Source organism: Camelina sativa, chromosome 13 (genome assembly GCF_030686135.1).
Source record: "Camelina sativa cultivar CO46 ecotype springtype chromosome 13, ASM3068613v1".
Taxonomy (NCBI): Eukaryota; Viridiplantae; Streptophyta; class Magnoliopsida; order Brassicales; family Brassicaceae; genus Camelina; species Camelina sativa.
In genome coordinates, this window is record NC_141892.1 from 25,070,284 (window position 1) to 25,094,170 (window position 23,887).

General features: G+C 39.9%; 1 protein-coding gene across 3 annotated transcripts; it reads left to right on the top strand.

The window, feature by feature from the left end:
• The first annotated feature begins 8,998 nt into the window (after positions 1-8,998).
• On the top strand, positions 8,999-23,886 carry LOC104737497 (BEACH domain-containing protein A2-like). Of its 3 annotated transcripts, XR_015577892.1 has the most exons (20): positions 8,999-9,708; positions 9,988-10,060; positions 10,222-10,307; positions 10,565-10,700; positions 10,789-10,845; positions 11,072-11,185; positions 11,358-11,549; positions 11,674-11,739; positions 12,306-12,420; positions 12,583-13,712; positions 13,921-14,620; positions 14,759-14,861; positions 14,962-16,076; positions 16,157-17,813; positions 18,053-21,049; positions 21,243-21,551; positions 21,675-21,981; positions 22,069-22,215; positions 22,310-23,557; positions 23,633-23,886. XR_015577892.1 is itself a non-coding variant. In XM_087481152.1 (19 exons), the coding sequence occupies exons 1-19, from the start codon at positions 9,527-9,529 to the stop codon at positions 23,486-23,488; spliced, it is 10,665 nt and encodes a 3,554-aa protein (XP_087337278.1). In that variant the 5' UTR covers positions 8,999-9,526; the 3' UTR covers positions 23,489-23,886. The 3 variants fall into 3 exon arrangements, 2 of the variants coding, with proteins under 2 accessions (XP_087337278.1, XP_087337279.1); XM_087481152.1 differs by having other exon boundaries at positions 22,310-23,886; XM_087481153.1 differs by lacking the exon at positions 8,999-9,708 and having other exon boundaries at positions 10,014-10,060; positions 10,618-10,700; positions 22,310-23,886.
• Position 23,887: the final 1 nt, after the last annotated feature.

The following is a 23,887-nucleotide window of genomic DNA, read 5'->3' on the forward strand; positions in this document are numbered from 1 at the left end:
AAATATCGGCTACTTGATCATTTGTCTTCACATACTCCAATTGCACATCCTTCTTGTTAACACACTCTCTAATGTAATGATAGCGTGTGTCAATGTGCTTACTTCGATCATGGAAGACTGGGTTCTTTGCCAAAGCTATTTCTGACTTGTTATCCACAAAGATCTTTGTTGGCTCTTCTTGTGGCAAGTTTAACTCCTTAAGAAGATTTCTTAACCAAATAGCATGGCACACACATGAAGTAGCCGCCACATACTCCGCTTCACAAGTGGAAAGCGTGACAATTGGTTGCTTCTTCGACATCCACGTGAAAGCCGTATCTCCAATGTAGAACAGAAAACCACTTGTGCTTTTTCGATCATCTACGTCTCCATTCCAATCGCTATCGCTATATCCAACAAGCTTATAATCATTTGAAATAGAATAGTGCAAACCAAAGTTCATGGTACCTTTGATATAGCGAAGAATCCTCTTTGCCGCCTTAAAATGAGTTGTTGTTGGATGTTCCATGTAGCGACTAACAACTCCAACCGCATATAAGATATCAGGTCTTGTGCATGTTAAGTATCATAAGCTTCCAACTAAGCTCTTAAATAGTGTTGGATCCACTCCTTCTCCTTCCTCGATTTTTGATAACTTGATTCCACATTCCATTGGTGTGCTCACCGGGTTTGAGTCTTCCATCTTAAACTTTTTAAGTACCTCCTTAGCATATCCTTCTTGAGTAATAAAAATTCCATTTTCTTCTTGTCTTACTTCGATTCCGAGGTAGTAAGACATCAATCCAATATCTCTCATCTCGAACTCCTTCGTCATCTCATTCTTGAATTTGTCGAACATGCTTGGATTGTTACCCATGAATATCAAGTCATCTACATACAAGCACACAATCAATATATCGCCATTTTGAATTTTGATATAAAGTGCATGCTCATATGGACACTTGATGAAGTCTTTCTCGTTAAAATACTTGTCGATCCGTGTATTCCAAGCTCTCGGGACTTGTTTTAACCCATAAAGTGCCTTCTTTAACCTCAAAACTTTGTCTTCTTCTCCTTTAACTATGTAGCCTTGAGGTTGCTCAATGTAAACTTCTTCTTCAAGGTCTCCATTTAAGAAGGCTGACTTGATGTATATTCCACTTGTTTTGAGCCGCCAATGAAATAATTAGTCGAACAGTTTCAAGACGAGCAACATGAGCAAAAACTTCATCATAGTCGACTCCAGGTCTTTGGCTATATCCTTTAGCCACCAATCTTGCCTTGTATCTTTCAACTTCCCCTTTCAAATTTTTCTTTGCTTTGTACACCCACTTCACATCGATCGCATTGTGTCCATTTAGAAGTGAAGCTAACTCCCATGTATCATTTTTTTGTATAGCCTTTATCTCTTCATCCATGGCATTTCTCCAAGTCTTTTTTTCAATAGCTTCTTGGAAGTTCAAGGGCTCGCACTCCGCAAATAAACAAAATAAGGTAAGGTTGTCTTGATTCTCGGTTACCTCGTAAAGCTCTTGTAGACTTCTAAAGCGTGGAGTCCTTTCGCTAGAACTTTCTTCTCCTTGAGAACTCGTTGGTGAAGTTGGTGGTGTAGTAGGCTCTTCTCTTGGTGGCTTTGGGTCATCTTCTTCAAAGTGTGGAAATAAGTTATAATCTTCATCATTTGACTTCCATTCCCATTCTCCTTCTTCGTCGAACACGACATTTCGAATTATAATAGTCTTCCTTGTATCGGGATTGTAAAGCTTGTAGCCTTTCGAGTTGTTGTCATAACCAATGAAGATGTACTTCTCACTTTTGTCATCTAGTTTGCTCCGCTTCTCATCTGGTACATGAGCATGATCTATGCTTCCAAAGACTCTTAAATGAGAAACACCGGGCTTTCTTCCGCTCCAAGCTTCTTGTGGTGTCTTACCGAAGACACTTCTTGTTGGAGATCGGTTTAATAAATACACCGCACATGCGACAACTTCCGCCCATATCTCCTTCGGTAGTCTTTTACTCTTAAGCATGCTCCTCGCCATCTCAAGAATTGTTCTATTCTTCTTTTCTGCTACTCCATTTTGTTGAGGAGATCTAGGCACCGTTAGTTGTCTTCGAATGCTATTATCTTCACAATACTTATGAAACTCCTTGGATGTGAACTCTCCTCCATGGTCAGATCTCATAGCTTTCATCACAAGACCACTTTCCTTCTCAACATGGGCTTTAAATTTTTTAAAGTTCTTGAACACCTCGGATTTTTCTTTCAAGAAATACACCCATGTTTTTCTTGAAAAATCATCAATAAAGAGAAGGAAATAGTTACTTTTACCAAGTGATTTTGGCTTTATTGGACCGCACACATCTGTGTGTATTAACTCCAGTGGCTTTTGAGCTCTTGTGCTTGACTCCTTTGGAAAACTCATTTTGAATTGTTTTCCAAGTAGACATCCTTCACACACCTGATTTGGATGATTGATCCAAGGTAGCCCCCTCACCATTTCTTTCTTATAAAGTAACTCCAAACCTCCAAAATTTAGATGTCCGTATCGAAGATGCCAAAGCCAAGACTCCTCTTTGTAGCACATCTTGAGACATTGTGCGATGTCTTTTTTGAATGTTAAGAACAAACATTCTATTTTTAGACATCGACACTATAGTAATGAGATTACTTGTTTGGTCTCTTATAGAAAGGTTATTATCTTTTAATCGAATATCATAACCTTTCTCTAAGAGTTGCCCAAGACTCAAAATGTTTGTCTTCATGGTTGGAATATAGTAAACGTTGGAAATAAATTGATGATCTCCATTCTTCAATCGAATGAAAATGTTTCCTTTTCCTTGTACCTCCATCTTCGATTCATCTCCTAAAGCGACGTTTCCTTTCACTGACTCATCAAGCTCTACGAACATATTTCTTCTCCCGCACATGTGATTGCTTGCACCACTGTCGAGGTACCATTTATTATTTTCTTCTCGTTCATCCTTCTTGTAATTAGCCATTAATAACATGTCTAATTCTTGAATTTTTTCTTCAACGTAGTTGGCCTTCTCCTCGACTCTTTTGTTACTAGGAGCTTTACATTCGGAAGCGTAATGTCCAAACTTTCCACAATTGTAGCATTTTACACTTGATTTATTGTACCTTGAATTTGAGCTTCCTCTCCCACGACATCTTGATGAGCTTTCTCCTCTTTGACTTGTGTTGTCTTCATATGGCCTCCAACCACGTCCATTTCCATATCCACGGCCTCAACCTCGTCCTCGTACTTGACCACCACCTCTTCTTTGATAACTTTGCCCAATTTCTTCTTTAATGTTATTAATTTGCATTTTTTGTACTTGTTCGGCATTCTTCTTCTTTTCTTCATAAGCTTGTAATGACCCAAGAAGTTGCTCCATTGTCATGGCCTCCAAATCTTTTGTCTCTTCAATAAAGGTAACGATATGCTCAAATTTTGAGTCTAATGATCTAAGAACTTTCTCCATAATTCTCACATCATCTAGCTTCTCACCATTTCTTTTGAGATTATTAGTAACCACCAAAACTCTTGAAAAATAATCTGAAACGAGTTCACCTTCCTTCATTTGTAAAGCTTCAAATTCTCCTCTTAGAGTTTGAAGACGCACCTTCTTGACTTGATCAACACCCTTGTAAGATGTTCGAAGCTTCTCCCATGCTTCTTTGGCCGACATAGCTCCAACGACCTTCTCAAATGTGTCTTCATCTAATCCTTGATAGATTAGACAAAGAGCCTTCTTGTCTCTCTTTCTTGAGTCTCTCAAACTATCCTTTTGGGTTTGAGAGAGACTACCTTCATTCTCTGGTTCAATGTAACCTTTCTCGACTATCTCCCACACGTCATGTGCTCCTAGGATAGCAATCATTCATAAACTCCAGTTGTCATAGTTGTTCTTTGTGAGCACTGGGACTTGGAAGGGAACACCATTACTTGCCATCTTTAGGATCTTCAAGCTCTGATACCACTTTGTTGGAAGTAAATTCTTTTAGAAGTGATGGAGAAAGTGTTTTGAGTATTTGAGAGAGTAGTTTAGAAATAAAGTTTTTATTACTTTGATTTTAACTTGGAACAACTTCACAACATTTTGGTTACAAATGAGAGTAGAAGGAGGTATTTATAGCCTCCATATTACAAAATATCTAGAATATTTTAATCCTTAATCTAGATTATTCTATCCAAATATCTAAATTATAATACTATAATTATCTAGATAATTCTAATTAAATATCTAGATTTTTTATGTTTAAGGAGGTGATACATTTTTCTAGAACTTCTAGATATTTTTTAAGGAGGTGGAGATCTTGATATTTCTAGAGAAAACTCTAGAACTTGGATTTAATTAATCTTGAATAACCTATCTATGGATTTACCTGAAAATAAGCTTTCCATAGAACTCAATTTCGTTTCAATCGGAGTTTTCTTTAGAGAGATACTGCCTTCTCACTACCGCATGTTCTATAGATCTATCGGCTCCCGACCAGTCAACCTTGGGGACAATTTACCAACCGACTCCGCCGAACTGGATTTGCCTGAAAATAAGCTTTCCATATAATTCGGTTTCATGTTGATCGGACCTGTCTACCGGAAGATATTACTCTATTTCCGGAACAGACACATCCTGTTCGAAACTATAGCTGTCAGCTCGTCATCCCGACTTGGAGAGCAGTTTCCACCGATCTAGATGGAACCTAGAGCCGGTATACATATCATTCTGAAGCTCAGAGGTTTATCTTTCCAGAAAAGCCGATCTCAACTCAGTCCGAAGTGCCTACCGAAAGTTATCACCCTACTTTTGACTGATGCATCCTGTTCGAAATCCTAACTATCAGCTCGCCATCACAACTTGGAGAGAAGTTTGCCACCAATCTAAAAAGAAACGAGAATCTGTATATATATACACTTGAAGCTTCGAGGCTTAGCTTTCTAACAAGATCGACCACACCTCAATCAGTGCTCTATATCTCAACTTATGACCAGTTATCTTGATCAGATGCAGCCTGTCCGCAATTGTCAGATCGGCTTACATCAGACCATATTCCCAGCGATCCATATAGAGTCTTCTGTAGTCGATCTGCATATCAGTTTGAAGCCCTGAGTCTCATCTCTCTTCCAAGACCGAATTCGTCTCAACTCGATCTACCTCAAGAAATTTATCACCGATTTGCCTCAATTGGTGTAGTGTGTCAGAACTCTACATCGCAAAACCGACTTGCAAAAGCAAACCGACTTTTAGCAACGTTTCCCATCGATCTACAAAGAAACAGGTGTCGTACTACATATCCATCTGAAGCCCCGAGGCTTATGGTTCTAACGAGACCAACCTCGCCTCAATCCGAGTTGTTTCAAGAAACTTATCATAGATTTTCCTCAACTGGTGCGATCTGTCAAATCCCTAAATCGCTGATAAGATCAAACGTTGAAGGCGATTTTCTGGCGTTATAAGAAGAACCAGACGCCGTACTGCATATCGATCTGAAGCCCCGAGGCTTGTCTTTTTAACGAGATCTACCTCGTCTCCATCCGAGCTGTCTTCAGAAATTTTTCATCGATTTATCTAAATTTGAGATAATCTATTAAAACTCTAAACCATAGAGCCGACCTGTCAAGAGAACCGACTTTGAAAGCAATTTCCAGTCATTCTATAAAGAACCAGACGACGATCTACATATCAAATTGAAGCCCGGACGCTCATCTTTCTAAGAGGACCAATTTCATGTCAATCGGCTATTCCTACCAAAAGATCTCACCGTGTTTCTGAAGCAGACACATTCTGTCTGACACATTCATCGAGATAAGTTTTCTATACATCCATATATGTTAATTTACTCAAATCAGGTCGCGCTAGATATCCTCATGCCATATAGAATCATCAAAACACATGAACTAGAAAATCATTATCACTTGATCATATGCATTTGATTTGCTATCCTCTTTATCACATTCCTAGCATTCTTGATTATTTATTCCACGATAGATTTGAACTCTAATATTGCATGAATCGCTAGTGTAAGAGATCTCTTCAGCATGATGGCATATCTAATCATTGTGAAGCAAGCATCCTTATTTTTTTTAAAAAATCAAAAGCCGAGTCTCGTCTCGCAACCGAGCCACGCCTCGTAAAAAAAAAGAAGCCGAGCTTTGCCTCGCACATATTATTTTTAAAAAACTCAGTTCAGACTTCGAACTCATTAGTGCTAAAAGCCGGGCTCCACACTTGCAAATCAAGAACGAACATCCTTTTAAACGGATATGTTCAGTTTGTCCTTGGAAAACTTTTCAGTTCGTCTTTGGACAACTTCTTAGTTCGTCCTTCGGACAGCTCCTCAGTTCGTCTTTGGACAACTTCTCAGTTCGTCTTCATACAACTCCTCAGTGTCAGGTCGTTCTCAGACACCTTAGTGTTAGGTCATCCTCACACACCTCACTTTCAGGTCAACTTCTGACGCCTCAGTTTCAAGTTGTCCTCAGACACCTCAGTTTCAGTCCGTCTTCAGATGGCTTCAACTTTGGTTCATCTTCACAACTTCATCTTCAGATAACTTAGATTCAGTTCGTCTTCAGATAGCTTCAGTTTTAGTTTGTCTTCAGACAGCTTCATTTTCAGTTCGTCATCAGACAACTTAAGATTTAGTTCGTATTCAGATAATTCAGTTTCAGTTTGTCTTCAGATAAGTTCAGTTTCAGCTCGTCTGCAGACAGCTTCAATTTTAGTTCATCATCAAATAGCTTCAGTTCTGTTTGAATCTTTGTGAGTCATACAAAATCTTTTGACATCATGGCCAGATGCTCGACTCGCGTCAAACCGCAAAAGGGGAATAAGCCGAGCCCAGTATCTCGCTCCCCTCAAACTTTTAATCGAGGAATAAGCCGAGCCCAATATCTCGCTCCCCTCAAACTTTTAATCGAGGAATAAGCCGAACCCAGAGTTTCTTTTCGCACCTCAAACTCTTAATCGAGAGATAAGCCGAACCCAGAGTTTTTGTTTCGCACTTGAGCTCTAGTTTGGATGGAAACATAAGCCGAACCCAGTTTTCGCATTCTGTCTCCAAACTAGATGAAATGGAATAAGCCAAACCCAGAGTTTTTGTTTCGCACCCGACCTCTAGTTCAGACAGTAATATAAGCCGAACCCAGAGTTTTATTTTCGCAATCCATCTCCGAACTATATGAAAAGGGGATAAGCCGAGCCCAATATCTCGCCCCCCGCAAAAGCACACACTGCTTGGGACAAAACCACCCGCCTACAGAGCCCAAAGCTATCTCCAAATTATCACTAAACGTAGGATTACTTGATGTAAGCCGAGAGACGTCTTGCAGCTTGTAAAGTTCCGAATACAATAATTATCGGGGATCCGAACTGACATCATTGCCCGAAAGTGTAATATCTTCGACAATGACACCTTGAGGTCATCTATTTTCTTTATCATCCCGATCTGAATCTTCATTCAGTTTGGAGATCGCAAACCTAATGGCCCGTGAAGATTGAACTTCCTCTTCCGACCTCTGAGATTCCAGTCTAGAATTGCGAGCTAGCCGGTCAGCAATGAAGAGAGCAACCAACTTACAAAAAGTCATTATGATTTACGACACGTCTCAACTTGGATCAACAACTGCAACAGTGCGTTATGTGAGCAGGGGATCTGACACGCATCCATGAACGCTTGAGCCGGACCCAGACACCTCTCGGACACTCATATCACCCGCGGTACAACTCGGATCAAGAGCTCATCCAGGAATTTAAGACACAAGATCAACTACTTCGTCCAAGCATTCGTCCAAGAAAACCGAGAGATCGACTCAGCCAAGGCAACCATCGGTGAGTCCGACCGTACGACCTTCGTCCTTACCCAAGGACGAGGGTGCCAAAGACGTTAGGATCATGACTCGTACACTTTTTCCTTACTTCGGGTTTTTCCTATGAGGTTTACCAGAGAAGGTTTTAACGAGGTGACGAGTCCTGACGCACAACGCCGGGTTTTGAAGCCAATGACGTGGTTCCCACGTCCAACCTAATGACGTGGTCTATTTTGTCTTTGCGTTCTGAACTTTTCTAGATCCTTCCCGAGCAACTCCGTAAACGATCGCGACCCGCGCTCACATCAGTTCGCATGTTCGGAATTCAGTTTTCCTAAAGTTTAGATCGAATATTTTTTCCCTATATTTCGGAAACTTGAATGGATAATCGAATCTACCGAACTGGGGGGGACTAATTGTTGGTGCGAGATTTAGCACCCACGACATACCGATCTAAACCGAAGGTAAACTGAGTAACTCTGCACATCAACTAAACCGAGGAACCCCCTCTTTTGGGACAGCTAAACGGGCATATAAGCAAGAAATCCAACGAAGTCACTCAACCGCTTCAGTGATCCCGACTACCTAGATCGCCCGGCGGCCGACCTAACAAGGAAGAAGAAGCTTTCCTAATCTTGGTTTGATCCATTAAGAAATTAGCTATATTCTGTAATCTAGAGAAACATATAAATAAGGGAAATCCCCTTTCTTGTAAAGGATCCAGGAATTAATACAATTCTTCTACTTTTACTTGTTCTTGAGTGAAAACCCTAACTTCTTCCTCAAGAGATTTCAATTCCCTTTTGCTAACTAGTTTTGATTCGAATTCTTAGAGAAATAGCTTTACTGAATTTGTTTCCCCTTTCAAACAGATTCATTGTGTGAAACCCAGTTTCTACATCTACGTCCAATAATATTGCACGAATATATAAGGCAATAGAAAATAGTCAACATTATAGTCTTCATAAAAGTGTCCTCTAGAATAAAAAGGTTTGGGGATGTTTTATGAATCATGATCGTGAAAACCGTAATCTTCTTTATGGGCCTAAATGATCGTTTTAAAGAATAACGGGGTAAGAATGCGAAATAGAAACATTACAGGGGCTATAAGATAAACAATTTAATTATGAGCTTAATTAAATTTGCGTTTAAAGTAAATAACCTATATTTAGGGGAAATTAATAAATAAAAGAAAAATTCGCGTGAGTGAGGGAGAGAAAGTGAGATGATGACTTGAGACTTTTCGTTTTGAAGCCGAGAAACAAGGCGCGGAGAAACGAAGACAACGACGAACGATGATGACCACATCACAAAACGAAGATATATTCATTTTTAATTTCGTTAATCGACCTTTCAATTGATTTTCCCCTTTGTTTTGGTCTCCGTTAATCTCGAACCTTCGCGTTCTCCTTATCAGAATCTGTGTTTCCTCAGAGGATGAAGCAAAATTTGAAAACTGTTGTTGTTGTGGGGGGTGTTGAATCGCTAATCGCAGATTTGGATCTCTGATTTTTGTTCTTGCTTACCAAACAAACCCTAATCCTCTGTGCACACCAGCTTACAGAGTTTCTTTTGATGTCTGAGTTGTTCGCATTCATTGATTCCGTTTCGTTTATTGGTTTAAATCGAGAAAATCGGAAGAGACGGGTTGATTTCTGATAACCGACTCGGATATGGGTCAGGAGAAGTGGTAATCGGATGAATGTGTCTTGAATCGAAACTGTGGAACTATGAAATGGAGAACATTGCTTCAGGACTTCAAGGATAAGGTTGGAGTAGCTGAAACGACCGCCGAGTTAAACGTCGAAGACGTCGTCAGTGACCCCCCTACTCCACCGTCTTCATCAGCTTCCCCGTCCTCTATTAACGCTGTCTCTGCTCAGCATGACTTCAGTTCATTATCTCCTACAAGGTACTCCTCTGTGGTGCCTTTACTTTTTTTTTTTTCTCCCAAGATTTTGTAGTCGTATGTAGGGGATAGCAATTGCTAGGTTTAGGATTCGGTTTTAGTGTAGCAGAGAAGAGATATGGTGAAGTAGATAGACTGAATCAGACATGTGGGTGGTATGATTTCGCGATCTTCCCAAGTAGGTAGTTAATTAGTTTTCTCAAGGCAATTCATTTTGTGCAATTTCACTCATCATATGTTGGCGTAAGTAACCAATGGTTCTCCTCTTTACGCCTTGAAAAGCCGAGACAAACGTAAGCTGGAACTGGACTTCACGAGATACTGGGAAGAGTTTCGTTCATCAAGCTCTGAACAGGTTCGTGTGTGATAACTTCACACTCAATGCGTGCTGTTATTATTTGTTCATAGATGTTACCTTTACGTTATGTACTATCAGTCAATCACTTATTGTGTTCACATAAAAGAAAAGAAAAACTGGAAATCACTACTGCTAATCCTTTATATATGTCACATCAGGAGAAAGAAGCCGCCCTGAATCTGAGTGTGAATACGTTTTGTAGACTAGTGAAGCAGCATGCTAATGTAGATCAGCTAGTTACCATGTAAGCCATTTCTAAATCTCTCTTCTTCTATTTGTATGGAATCATATCCCACTGTTTTGATTCTTTTTCAAGATACAATTTGCATATCAACTAGGAATGTCTCAGAGTCTCCACATGATTTAAGCTTGTATAAAGGGATCTTACATTTCCTATCTTGAACATTTTTCTTCATTAGAGGGTCTTCTGTACTCTCTTTCCCTTCTCAGATATCAGATATGAGAATATCAACCATATTGGGAATTTTATTTCAATTGCAGTTTAGTAGAAACACATATATTCTCTTTCGTCATTGGGAGAGCATTTGTGACAGATGTTGAAATGTTAAAGATTAGCAGCAAGACAAGATCATTGGATGTTGAGAAAGTACTAAAGTTTTTTTCTGAAGTCACCAAGGTTTGCCTTTCCTTCTGATTACAGTGAATCAGGACATGTTACATTCTTTCTCTGTAAACCATGATTTTGTTTTGTTTTTTTCCTGCAGGAGGGTTCAAGTCATGGTGCAAACCTTTTAACTGCTGTTGAAGTCCTTGCATCTGGGGTACTTTTGACCTTTACGTGCCTTTTAGTTTTTCCCTTACTCAGCTATGCGTTTAAATAATTACCAAAACTTGTTATTGAGATTGAATATCTGATAGCTAACTGGTAGTTACGCTCACCTTTGGAGGCAGTAGAAATTTTTCAGGGTGCCGGCTCTTTGATGGCTTATATAATAAAAAATGTGTTGGTTTATATATATACTCAACCTTTTATGTGTTTTCTTTCAGCCTTTCGACAAACAATCTCTATTGGATTCTGGGATATTGTGTTGTCTAATACACATTCTCAATGCGCTTCTGACATATAGTGAAGGTGAAAAAACTGTTAATGCTGAAGAAAAGGTAAAGATGGCAGATGTAGTACTCTCCAAGATAGACACTTTAGGTTCTGTTTAATGGTTCTAGTCAGAGTCATGTATAACATAATTTTCTACAATGTGTTTCATGCTGGCCAAGTGTACACTCTGCAATGCCTTATCGATTGAGACTTTAATGCGTCTCCATTTATTTGCAGATGGTGGGGAATGTTGTCCATATCATGAAAGCATTGGCAAGCCATCCTTCTGCTGCACAGAGTTTGATTGAAGATGACTCTTTTGAGCTGCTTTTCAAAATGGTTTACAATGGTTCTCTCGTGGCTCTTTCTCAATATAAAGAAGGCCTAGTTTCATTACATAACATACAGCTTCACAGACATGCAATGCAGGTAATTTGTTGCTCACCTGTTCTTTTACAAATCGAGCAATGAGCAATGTGTTTTGAAACTTAAACTTATGTGAATGTTAGGATGCTTACAGTTCCATTTGTGAATCCTTTCTTGTCACTGTCAGATTCTTGGGCTTCTTCTTGTCAATGACAATGGTAGCACGGCAAGCTACATACGTAAACACCATCTGGTATGCCATTAGATTCTGTAGATAGCCTCACTGTGGAATATTCATTCTCGTGTATTTCATGCTTATGTCAAACTATCCGAGGTCTCCCGTGATTAAGAATTTGGTTATCAGGAGACTTAGGTTAATTTTACTAGAAGAGTATGAGCCAAAAGCTAATGATAACTATTGGTTTTGTGCATATATACTCTTCTTTTCACAACTTTAGCATTGCTAAATAGCCGCAATCTGGTGTTTAAAAGGTTTTCTTTGTGATGCTTATAGTAATCTTCAAAGCATTTGACAATATTCGTTTTCTTAAATGAAGGAGTTTGTTTGAATACTTGTCCTTGGTTTGTGAACTTAAGATCTTTGTTAAGAAGCTAGATCACTAAAAAACTGCCTCTGATAGATCTTGCAACTAAGAACAACTATCTGGTTTCTGTTTAGTGTGAAAGAAATATGAACCTACAATTTGTTACTGCTAGATATGAAGGTGCTTTTTTAATTGAGTTTTTCTGGCACAAGGTATGACTGCTCGCTCTGTTTTAACTTTTTTCTGAACTATGTTTTGCTGAGTTCTTCTGCAGATAAAGGTTCTCCTAGTGGCTGTGAAAGATTTTGATCCGGATTGTGGGGACTCATCTTATACAATGGGCATTGTGGATTTGTTACTTGAATGTGTGGAACTATCATACAGACCTGGTAATTTGGCTTAGAAAAATACAAAAGAACTCAAAATATGTCAATTGCCATGAAAAAATGTAGTGGAGAGTAGAGATATTCGGCAGTGATCTTCTTAGGTTTGGATTTGTTAACTACTCTGATTATGGTTGCTAATCTTTATCAAATTTGACTAATGTATAGAAACTGGTGGGGTTAGGCTCAAAGAGGACATACGAAATGCACATGGTTACCATTTCCTTGTACAGTTTGCCCTGATTTTGTCTTCTATGCCGAAAGATATGGTTTTTGCATTCAATCATTCATCTCCACACAAAAATAGCGGTTCCGATGACTCTGAAAATCAGCCACCTCTTTCATTGAATAGTAGTCAAAATGATGACAGGGCTTCACAAAATTTCTCCCCTTCACTGTCCAGATTGCTTGATGTTCTTGTCACCTTGGCTCAGACTGGTCCCATTGAGTCACCTGGAGCAAGTACTTCACTATTTTCTCACACAAAGCCCACTGCTAACAATCTGTATGATGAGGATCATGGAAATGGTAAAGTTAAAGACCTTGAAGCTGTCCAAATGTTGCAAGACATCTTTCTGAAAGCAGAGAACAAGGATCTTCAGGTTGAAGTGTTAAACCGAATGTTCAAGATATTCACGAGCCATATGGAAAACTATAGAATGTGCCAAGAATTAAGGACTGTTCCACTTTTGGTGCTGAACATGGGTGGTTTTCCTTCCTCACTGCAAGAGTTAATCCTCAAAATTCTTGAATATGCTGTCACAATTGTAAATTGTGTTCCAGAGCAAGAACTATTGTCACTTTGTTTCTTGTTGCAACAGCCAATCAATTCCGAGTTGAAGTATACCATACTTTCTTTCTTTGTAAAGCTCACATCTTTCGATCTACAGTACAAGAAAGTCCTAGGTGAAGTTGGTGTTTTGGAAGTCTTACAAGATGATCTGAAGCAGTGCAAACTTCTCATGGGTCCAGATCAGCATAGTGGCGTTTCTAATCATTTTGATCGGGTCCCTAGCTCACCTAGCTTCAAACAACACCTAGATAGTAAGGATGCCATCATTTCATCACCAAAGCGGATTGAATCTGGTTCAGGAAAGTTCCATATCTTTCAAGTTGACAGCACTATAACTGCTGGCTGGGATTGTATGATCTCTTTACTAAATAAATCTGAAGCTAATCAGGCAGCTTTTCGTTCTGCCAACGGTGTGACTGTCATTCTTTCATTCTTAATCTCTGATGAACATCGTACCGGTGTTTTGAGGATTTTGTCATGTTTAATCACAGAAGACATTGAACAGGTAAGTCTACATTCAAAGAATATGCATCTCGATTATTGATATATTACAGTGTGTCTTCTTGTTTCTCTGATAAAAAAATCAAATTCTATTACCTTGGCAAGGGTTTTTATTCTTTAGATTATGCTGCCACTATAGAGGTTCTGTTGCATAGGCATCAGAAATCCTTTTTTTTTTGTAAAGGGTAACTCTTATCTTACCATCCAACCAGGTCCATCATGAAGAGTTAGAAGCTGTTATCGATGTGTTGAAGAGTGGAATGGTCACTGGAATCTCTGGGCAGCAGTGCAAGCTTCACTATGAAGCCAGATGTGATACCATGGGTGCTCTGTGGCGTATTCTTGGGGTTAATGGCTCTGCTCAAAGAGTATTTGGTGAAGCCACTGGTTTTTCTCTTCTATTGACCACCCTTCATACGTTCCAAGGGGAAGAAGAGTTTAGGGATGAGTCTCTTGTGATGGTTTTCATCATATTGTTCAGATATCTATTGCGCCTCATGACAACTGCAGCCTGTGAGAATTCTATCAATAGGATGAAACTGCACAATGTCATTACATCTCAGATATTCTATGATCTTGTGGTGGAGTCTGGTTTTCTGTGTGCTGATCTGGAAACACAGGTGATACAACTGTTTTTAGAACTTGCACTTGAAGTTGTGCTTCCACCGTTTTTGACATCAGAATCTGTGGCCTCAGCTGAGACGGTAGAAAGTGAAAAAGCAAGCTTTCTTGTAAAAACTCCATCTGGCCAATTTAATCCTGACAGGCAGAGGATCTATAATGCAGGTGCTGTCAGAGTTCTGATCCGTTCACTGCTGCTTTTTACTCCAAAAATGCAGCTGGAATTTCTGAATCTTCTAGAAAGGCTTGCACGTGCCAGCCCATTCAACCTGGAAAACCTCACGTCAGCTGGTAAGAACTTTGTCTGTCCGAGGATTCCCCTTGGGGTCATTATTATTGGCAAAGTTAACGTTTAAATCTTATCTTTGTTGTTTTTTCTCTTCTTCACTCTTGTCGCCTTCCTCTCTTAATGGAATTATAATGGAGCAGGTTGCGTAGAACTCCTGCTGGAGATTATCCAACCTTTTCTTCCGGGTTCATCTCCATTCCTTTCTCATGCTTTGAAGATTGTTGAAGTTCTTGGGGCGTACAGGTAGTTGACCATAGCTAAAAAATCTAATACATAGTCTTAGGGTGACTACGTTTAAATGGCTGGCTGATCTTACTCATAGTATAGTCTTATTCTGGTGCAGATTGTCTCCATCCGAGCTCAAACTGCTGTGTAGATATGTTATGCAAATGAGGGCTATGCATTCGGGTCACTCACTAGTTGGTATGATGGAAAAACTAATTCTCATGGAAGACACAAGTTTGGAAGATGTTTCCCTGGCCCCTTTTGTTGAAATGGACATGAGCAAAACTGGGCATGCTTCTGTTCAGGTGTCCCTGGGAGAAAGATCTTGGCCTCCTGCTGCTGGTTATTCATTTGTTTGTTGGTTTCAGTATATTAATTTTTTGACAACCCAAGGAAAAGAATCAGAAGTCTATAAAGCTGGTGGTTCATCAAAGACACACAGTTTGAGTGGGCAACAAAGTGAACAAAATGTTTTCCGGATATTTTCTGTTAGTGAAATAAGTGATGAAAGTCAATCCTATGCAGAACTATATTTTCAAGAGGATGGTATTATGACACTTGCCACTAGCAATTCAAATTCTTTGTCATTTTCTGGATTAGAAACTGAGATGGGCAAGTGGCATCACCTTGTTGTTGTCCATAGTAAGCCAAATGCGCTTGCTGGACTCTTCCAGACTAGCGTTGCTTATGTTTATATTGATGGAAAACTTAGGCACATGGGTAAACTGGGGTATTCTCCTTCACCTGTTGGAAAGTCTTTGCAAGTAATAATTGGAACTCCAGCTACTTGTGCCAGGGTTAGCAATTTGGCATGGAAAATACGTTCATGTTATCTTTTTGAGGAGGTGCTCACATCAGGCTGCATTGGTTTCTTGTACATTCTTGGTAGAGGGTATAAAGGTCTATTTCAGGATGCATATCTCTTATGTTTCGTCCCTAATCAGGCTTGTGGTGGAGGCAGCATGGCTATCCTTGACTTTTTAGATACTGACATGTCATCATTGTCTAGTATCCAAAAATTTGACGACAGTAATAGACAATGCGATTCTAAGGCAGATGGTAGTGGGATTGTATGGGATCTCAAGAGGTTAGAGAATCTTTCAATTCAGTTACCTGGTAAGAAACTCATTTTTGCATTTGATGGAACATGCTTAGAGTTCATGCCCACGACTGGAAGTTTTTCCCTTCTCAACCTGGTTGACCCGTTGTCCGCTGCTGCTTCCCTTATTGGAGGTAATCAATGATCCCATATAATTTCGTATTTTCCATTTTATTTTCAATTTTATTTCATTGGACGTTTCTCAATGATATAGGAATTCCGCGTTTCGGGCGCCTAGTGGGAAATGCGAGTATCTGCAGACAAAATGTGATCGGGGATACTATACGCTCTGTGGGAGGAATGGCTGTTGTACTTGCACTTGTTGAGGCTTCCGAATCTAGAGATATGGTATATATGTCTCTTTCACTGCTTGCATGTGTGCTTCATCAGAATTCTCAGAATGTAAAGGATATGGAAACATACAAGGGCTACCATTTACTAGCTCTGTTTTTGCGTCCCAAGATGGCGCTATTTGACATGAAATGTTTGGAGATATTGTTCCAAATTTCTGCATGTGAAGCTTTCTTTTCAGAGCCAAAGAAGTTGGAGAGTGGACAAAGTACTATTTGCATGTCACCTACGGAGATTACACCTGAAAACAACTATGAGGATCTTAGTCTGTCAAATTTTCAATCTGAACCTTCTTCAGTTGGATCTCATGGATATCTGGATGATTTTTCTGGGCCCAAAGATTCTTTTAGTCATTTATCTGAGCTTGAATTGGGAGATAGTCCTGTTGAAACTTCAAACTGCATTGTCTTATCCAATGCAGATATGGTGGAACATGTCCTCCTGGATTGGACCCTCTGGGTGACAGCCCCTGTTTCCATCCAGATTGCCTTACTTGATTTTTTGGAGAACCTCGTCTCAATGCTTTGGTACAGGAGTCACAATCTTACAATTCTGCGTCAAATCAATCTGGTGGAACATTTGTTAGTGACACTTCAACGAGGGGATGTGGAAATTCTTGTCCTAGAAAAGTTAGTTATTTTTCTTGGATGCATCTTACAAGATGGTTTCCTTACTTCGGAGCTTGAAAGTGTGGTTAGGTTTTTGATTATGACATTTAATCCACCTGAAATAAAATCACAGAACTCATCCATGCGCGAGTCAATGGGAAAGCATGTAATTGTGAGAAATTTGCTTCTGGAAATGCTTATTGATCTCCAGGTAACCATAAAAGCAGAAGAACTGCTGGAGCGGTGGCATAAGATAGTCTCATCAAAATTACTAACGTACTTTCTTGATGAAGTTGTGCATCCTAGTAGTATGAGATGGATCATGACCCTTCTCGGTGTTTGTCTCACTTCTTCCCTAAGCTTTTCTCTTATTTTTTTTTCAAGTGGAGGCTATCAGGGTCTGGCACGGGTACTTCAAAGCTTCTATGATTCTCCAGACATATATTACATTTTGTTCTGCTTGATTTTTGGAAAACCTGTTTTTCCAAGACTACCAGAGGTACGGATGTTAGACTTTCATGAACTAATGCCGGGTGATGGAAGCCATGTGGAGTTGAAGTTTGTAGATCTGTTGGATTCAGTGGTTGCTATGGCTAAATCCACTTTTGACAGATTGAGCATGCAATCAATGCTTGCCCACCACTCTGGAAACCTTTCACAGGTGAGGGATAGCCTTGTAGATGAGCTTGTTGAGGGCAATGCGGATATGACTGGAGACCTTCAAGGGGAAGCTTTAATGCATAAAACATATGCGGCACGGTTGATGGGCAGTGAAGCTTCAGCTCCTGCTACTGCGACATCTATTATCCGTTTCATGGTTGATCTTGCGAAGATGTGCCCTCAATTTTCAGCTGCTTGCAGATGTGCCGAATTTCTCCAAAATTGCGCTGATCTTTACTTTTCCTGCGTCAGGTTTGCATCACATGCCTTTTGCATTAATGTATGTTTTTCCGTATCACGTACTGAACATAGATGTGTACATGCATTTGTTATTTAGGAATCAAATTATTATTCTCCGTCCCTTATATAGTCTCATGGCATAGAGACAATATTTTTCTTTCCTAATCTTTTAGTCCTGCATGTCAAAAGGTCCTAGACAAGACCTGCAAGATGTTTTGCAAATTTTGACCAAAAGCTGGGTCGTGTTGCAGGGCTTCTCATGCTGTGAAGATAGCCAAACAGCTCTCAGTGAAAGGAGAAGAGCAGAATATAAGTTGTTGGGATGATAGCAGCGCAAAAAGCACTTTCTCTAGATTTCCTCACCGGGACGAGTCCACAAAAATCTCCATCAGTGCTGGAAGCTTTCCTCAAGAGCAGGCCAGTGTGAGCTCTGAAGTCATGCCTTTACCTTCAGATTATGTGGGTATTGATAAGATGGAAAACATTCTTACAACACCACCAAGGGATCCAATGAAATCATTTCAAGGTCGTGAATATGTTAAGAAACAAGATGGTGATCATGCTGGCCCTGTATCAGCCTCCAGCGAAATGGAATCTTTAGATCGCAAAGGTAGTTCAAGTGAAGTTCAGCCAACAGAGTCCCATACTTCTGAATCTTTCTCGATTTTAGAGTCTCCCCTTTTCTCTGAAAAATCAAGTCTTGACGTTCCATTCACTCCATCACCATCTCAGGCTGTATCCTCGCTAAGCTCTAACTATAATGAATTCAAAAGTTCTACAAGTTCTTCTCCTCGCCCGTCGCATATCTCAGTTAGTGAATTTGCTGCATCTTCAGATCACAAGTCAGGTTCACAAGGTTCATCTGCTGCCCATACAATATTTACCATTAGCCCAAAAATTCTCCTCGAAACTGATGAGTCTGGGTATGGTGGTGGGACGTGTTCTGCTGGAGCAAGTGCCATGCTAGATTTCATGGCAGAGGTATGTGCTGACTTAACGACTGAGCAGATCAAAGCAGTACAGGCTTTGGAAAGCATTTTAGAAATGGTTCCTTTATATGTGGATCCTGAATGTGTTATAGTATTTCAAGGCTTATGCCTTAGCAGAGTCATGAACTATCTTGAAAGGCGTCTAGTGCGTGATGATGAAGAGGATAAGAAAACACTGGACAAAAGAAAATGGTCTACAAACTTGGATGCATTTTGCTGGATGATTGTGGATCGTGTCTATATGGGAGCTTTTCCTCAACCAACTGGAGTCCTTAAAACCCTTGAGTTCTTGTTATCAATCCTGCAATTGGCTAACAAAGATGGTAGGGTCGAAGAAGCCACTTCTTCAGGGAAGGGTCTGTTATCGATAGGAAGAGCAACCAGGCAACTCGATGCTTATGTGCACTCAGTCCTGAAGAATACAAATCGAGCAATACTTTATTGTTTTCTTCCATCGTTCTTGACAATCATTGGAGAGGAGGACCTACTTTCACGTCTGGGATTTCTTGTTGAATCTAATAAGAGTCAATCTTCAAATCTAAGCGTCGAGGAATCTGAAGTTGATATCTCAACAGTTCTTCAACTGCTGGTTGCAAACAAGAATATTATATTTTGCCCAAGCAATCTTGATAGAGATGTGAATTGCTGTTTGTGTGTGAATTTAATATCTCTACTCCATGACCAGAGAAAGAATGTGCAAAACATGGCATCTAATATTGTCAGATATTTGCTGGTTCACCGGAAATCTGCTTTTCAAGATTTGCTTATCAAAAAACCACACCGAGGAAAAAAAGTTGATGTATTACACAGGGGTTTTGATAGAATACTGACTGAAAATCTTCCAGAATTCTGTAAGTGGCTTGAGAGCTCCGAACAAATTACAAATAAAGTACTCGAGCAGGGTGCTGCAGTTATGTGGAAACAGTACATAGCTGGCTCAGAAAAATTTCCTGATGTTAGAATGAAAGGCATGAATGGTCGCCGCACTAGAGAGATGGGGAGAAAATCACGAGATGCGTCGAAGTTAGACGAGAAACACTGGGAGCAGGTAAGTGAGCGAAGATATGCACTTGAAATAGTGCGTGATGCAATGTCCGCTGAGCTTAGAGTTGTCCGGCAAAATAAATATGGTTCGATACTTTATGCCGAGAGTGTGTGGCAAACTCATCTCCAGCAGCTGGTACACGAACGTGGTATATTTCCGTTGCGTCTTTCCCAGGGATTTGAAGATAAATGGCAACTCTGTCCTATTGAAGGTCCTTACAGAATGCGGAAAAAGCTTGAACGATGTAAACTGAAAATTGATAGCATCCATAATTTACTAGAAGGGAAGTTGGAACTTGGAGAAATTGAGCTACTCAAATCCAAAAATGAAGATGGCCTAGTTATTTCTGATATGGATTCGGAGCAAGCTTTCCTGCTAAGTGAACTTTACAGCGAGTCATATTTCGAAGAAACTGATGACCTTAAGGATTTTTCATCTGCTAGAAATGGATGGAATAATGATAGAGCTAGTAGTACAAATGAGGCGATTCTTCAGAATGCTCTTTCTTTTGGTGGCCAATCTTGTAGTACAGCATCTGTTCCAATAAGCGTCAACACAGGTGCAAAATCTGAGACTGGATCTCCAATAAAGTCATCTTCTGGTATGGATGAAATCAGAGCTCTAGAGGAAGAATCAGAGAAGGAACTGAATGATGATGGTGAGTATTTGATCAGACCTTATCTGGAACATCTTGAAAAGATTAGGTTCCAATATAACTGTGAGAGAGTTGTTGGTTTGGACAAACATGATGGGATCTTCTTAATAGGGGAACTCTGCCTATATGTGATAGAGAATTTTTACATTGATGATCAGGGATGTATCTGTGAGAAGGAATGGGAAGACGAGCTATCCATTATTGATCAGGCTCTAGGTGTGACGAAACAATTCACCGGAAGCTTGGAATCACAGTCGAAGTCTAGCACATTATGGAGTACAACAATGAAAACTGACGCTGTAGGGGGACGAGCATGGGCATATGGTGGTGGGGCTTGGGGAAAGGAAAAAGTGCGTGTGACTGGTAACTTGCCACATCCTCGGCGTATGTGGAAGCTAGATAGTTTTCATGAGATTTTAAAGCGTGATTACGAGCTGCGTCCAGTTGCTGTTGAGATATTTAGCATGGATGGATGTAATGATCTCCTTGTGTTCCACAAGAAAGAGAGGGAAGAAGTCTTCAGAAATCTCCTTGCCATGAATCTTCCAAGGAACAGCATGTATGGCATCTTGTTGCTTTTCATCTCATTATTTTTTCGCTTTAAAATTTGGTGCTCTCAGCATTTTCTCTCGTCATGAATAAAAATGTCAAGTTAAGCTCAAAAGCTGAGCACTATATAGCTTAGTCTTCATGAGGCCTTTTCTAAATCTACGAGGTTGTTGTTTATTCTGTTTATTTCTTTTTCTTTTCAGGCTCGATACAACCATTTCAGGGTCTGCAAAACAGGAAAGTAAAGAGGGTAGCCGTCTTTTCAAATTGATGGCAAAGTCATTCACGAAAAGATGGCAAAATGGGGAGATCAGCAATTTTCAATACTTAATGCATCTCAACACCTTAGCAGGGCGTGGATACAGTGATCTCACACAGTATCCAGTGTTTCCGTGGATTTTAGCGGATTATGATAGCGAGAGTCTTGACTTGTCAGATCCAAAGAATTTTCGCAAGCTTGACAAACCAATGGGTTGCCAGACGCCTGAAGGAGAAGAAGAATTTAGAAAAAGGTTTATGATGTTGCATTTTGAACTATATGTAGTGTGTTCTTTACCATGAAGTTTTTCCTTCTTAATGTCGCATCATATCCAATGATTGCTTCTCATGCTTTCCTTTTCCCTTTTTCATTTCAGATATGAGAGCTGGGATGATCCAGAGGTTCCAAATTTTCATTACGGGTCTCACTATTCAAGTGCTGGCATTGTTTTGTTTTACCTTATTCGCCTACCACCATTCAGTGCTGAAAACCAGAAGCTGCAGGGTGGTCAATTTGATCATGCTGATCGACTTTTTAATAGTATTAAAGAAACTTGGCTAAGTGCAGCTGGAAAAGGAAATACATCAGATGTGAAAGAACTAATTCCTGAATTTTTCTACATGCCTGAGTTCTTAGAAAATAGATTTTACCTTGATTTGGGTGAAAAACAGTCAGGGGAAAAGGTAGATTTAGCTGCTCTAATGGTGCTTGAATGTACCGTTTACTTCTCTGTTTCCATTTCATAAGCCAAGTTCTTTGTATAATTACAGGTGAGTAATGTATCTTTACCTCCTTGGGCTAGAGGAAGTGTTCGTGAATTCATCTGCAAGCACAGAGACGCTCTGGAGTCTGATTATGTTTCAGAGAATCTGCATCATTGGATAGATCTCATATTTGGGCACAAACAGAGAGGAAAGGTACATTACCTGTTCTCCTTTTGGTAGTCAACAGAGAAATATCGTAGAGATGTTGCTTCCTAATTTACCGAATCATGAGGTTGTTTATCTTCAGGCTGCAGAAAAATCTGTAAATGTTTTCTATCATTACACCTATGAGGGGAATGTGGATGTGGATGCAGTTACAGATCCTACCTTGAAGGCATCCATACTAGCACAGATTAATCATTTTGGACAAACGCCAAAACAACTATTCCAGAAACCTCATGTTAAAAGAAGGACAGACAGAAAATTCCCACCGCATCCTCTGAAACACTCAATGCATCTTGTTCCTCGCGAAATACGCAAATTCTCATCATCTATAAACCAAATCATCACTTTCAATGAGAAGTTGCTTGTTGCCGGTTCTAACTGTTTCCTGAAACCCAGAGGCTATAAGAAATACATAAGATGGGGTTTCCCAGACATGAGTTTGAGATTTATGAGCTATGATCAGGACAAGCTCTTATCTACCCATGAAAATCTCCATGAAGGAAACCAGATCCAGTGTGCTGGTGTTAGTCATGACGGGCGCAGTGTGATCACTGGAGCAGACGATGGTCTGGTCTCTGTGTGGAGAGTCAACAAAGATGGCTTGCGTGGTTCACGGCGTTTACGGTTAGAGAAATCCCTTTGTGCACACACAGCCAAGGTCACTTGTCTACGTGTAAGCCAACCTTACATGATGATTGCAAGCGGTTCAGATGACTGTACAGTTATCATATGGGATCTCAGTTCTTTAAGTTTTGTTAGGCAGCTTCCGAATTTTCCGGTTCCCATTTCAGCAATCTACATAAATGACCTTACAGGAGAAATCATAACTACTGCTGGAAGTTTACTTGCGGTTTGGAGCATCAATGGCGATTGCCTTTCTGTGGTTAACACATCACAATTACCATCAGATTTGATAGTATCAGTAACAGGCTCAACGTTTTCTGACTGGCTGGAAACAACCTGGTACGTGACTGGTCATCAAAGCGGGGCACTTAAAGTGTGGCAGATGGTACATTGTACTGATCTGGTGAGTGCCGAGAACAAAACTGCTAGCAACAGAACAGTAGGGATACATTTGGGGGATCAGGTGCCAGAATACAAGTTGCTTCTACACAAGGAGTTGAAATTTCATAAGAAACCGGTCACAGCTCTGCATCTCACGATCGACCTGAAGCAATTACTGAGCGGTGATTCAGCTGGACATTTGCTTTCATGGACAGTGCCAGATGAGATATTAAAAGCTTCACTCAAAAAAGCTTAATAGTTTAGAGTCAGAAGTGCCATGTAGAATTAGGACGGAAGCACCTAGGAGGTAGATCAAAGTCAAAATGTAAGACCTCAAAGAAAAGTTTTCCTTTGTTGAATCTCTTACCTCACATGTGATTCTTCTCCATCTGATTTGCAGATTAGATGTTGTTGCCCAATGGAGAAACAACAAAGCGAGACAAAAACGCGTCGATTTGACAATAACCAACAGGCTTGTCTTTAGAATTTGTGTAAATATAGCTAACATGTAATTTGTGTGTACAGTAGACTATTCTGCAAAGAATAAACTGGGTAAATCTAGTATAAGAGCTCCATCTATATTTCTCAGATGAAATTATGTAATCATTTATTATATTGTTACTATACTAGCTTAGGAACTTTTAATTTGGACAAT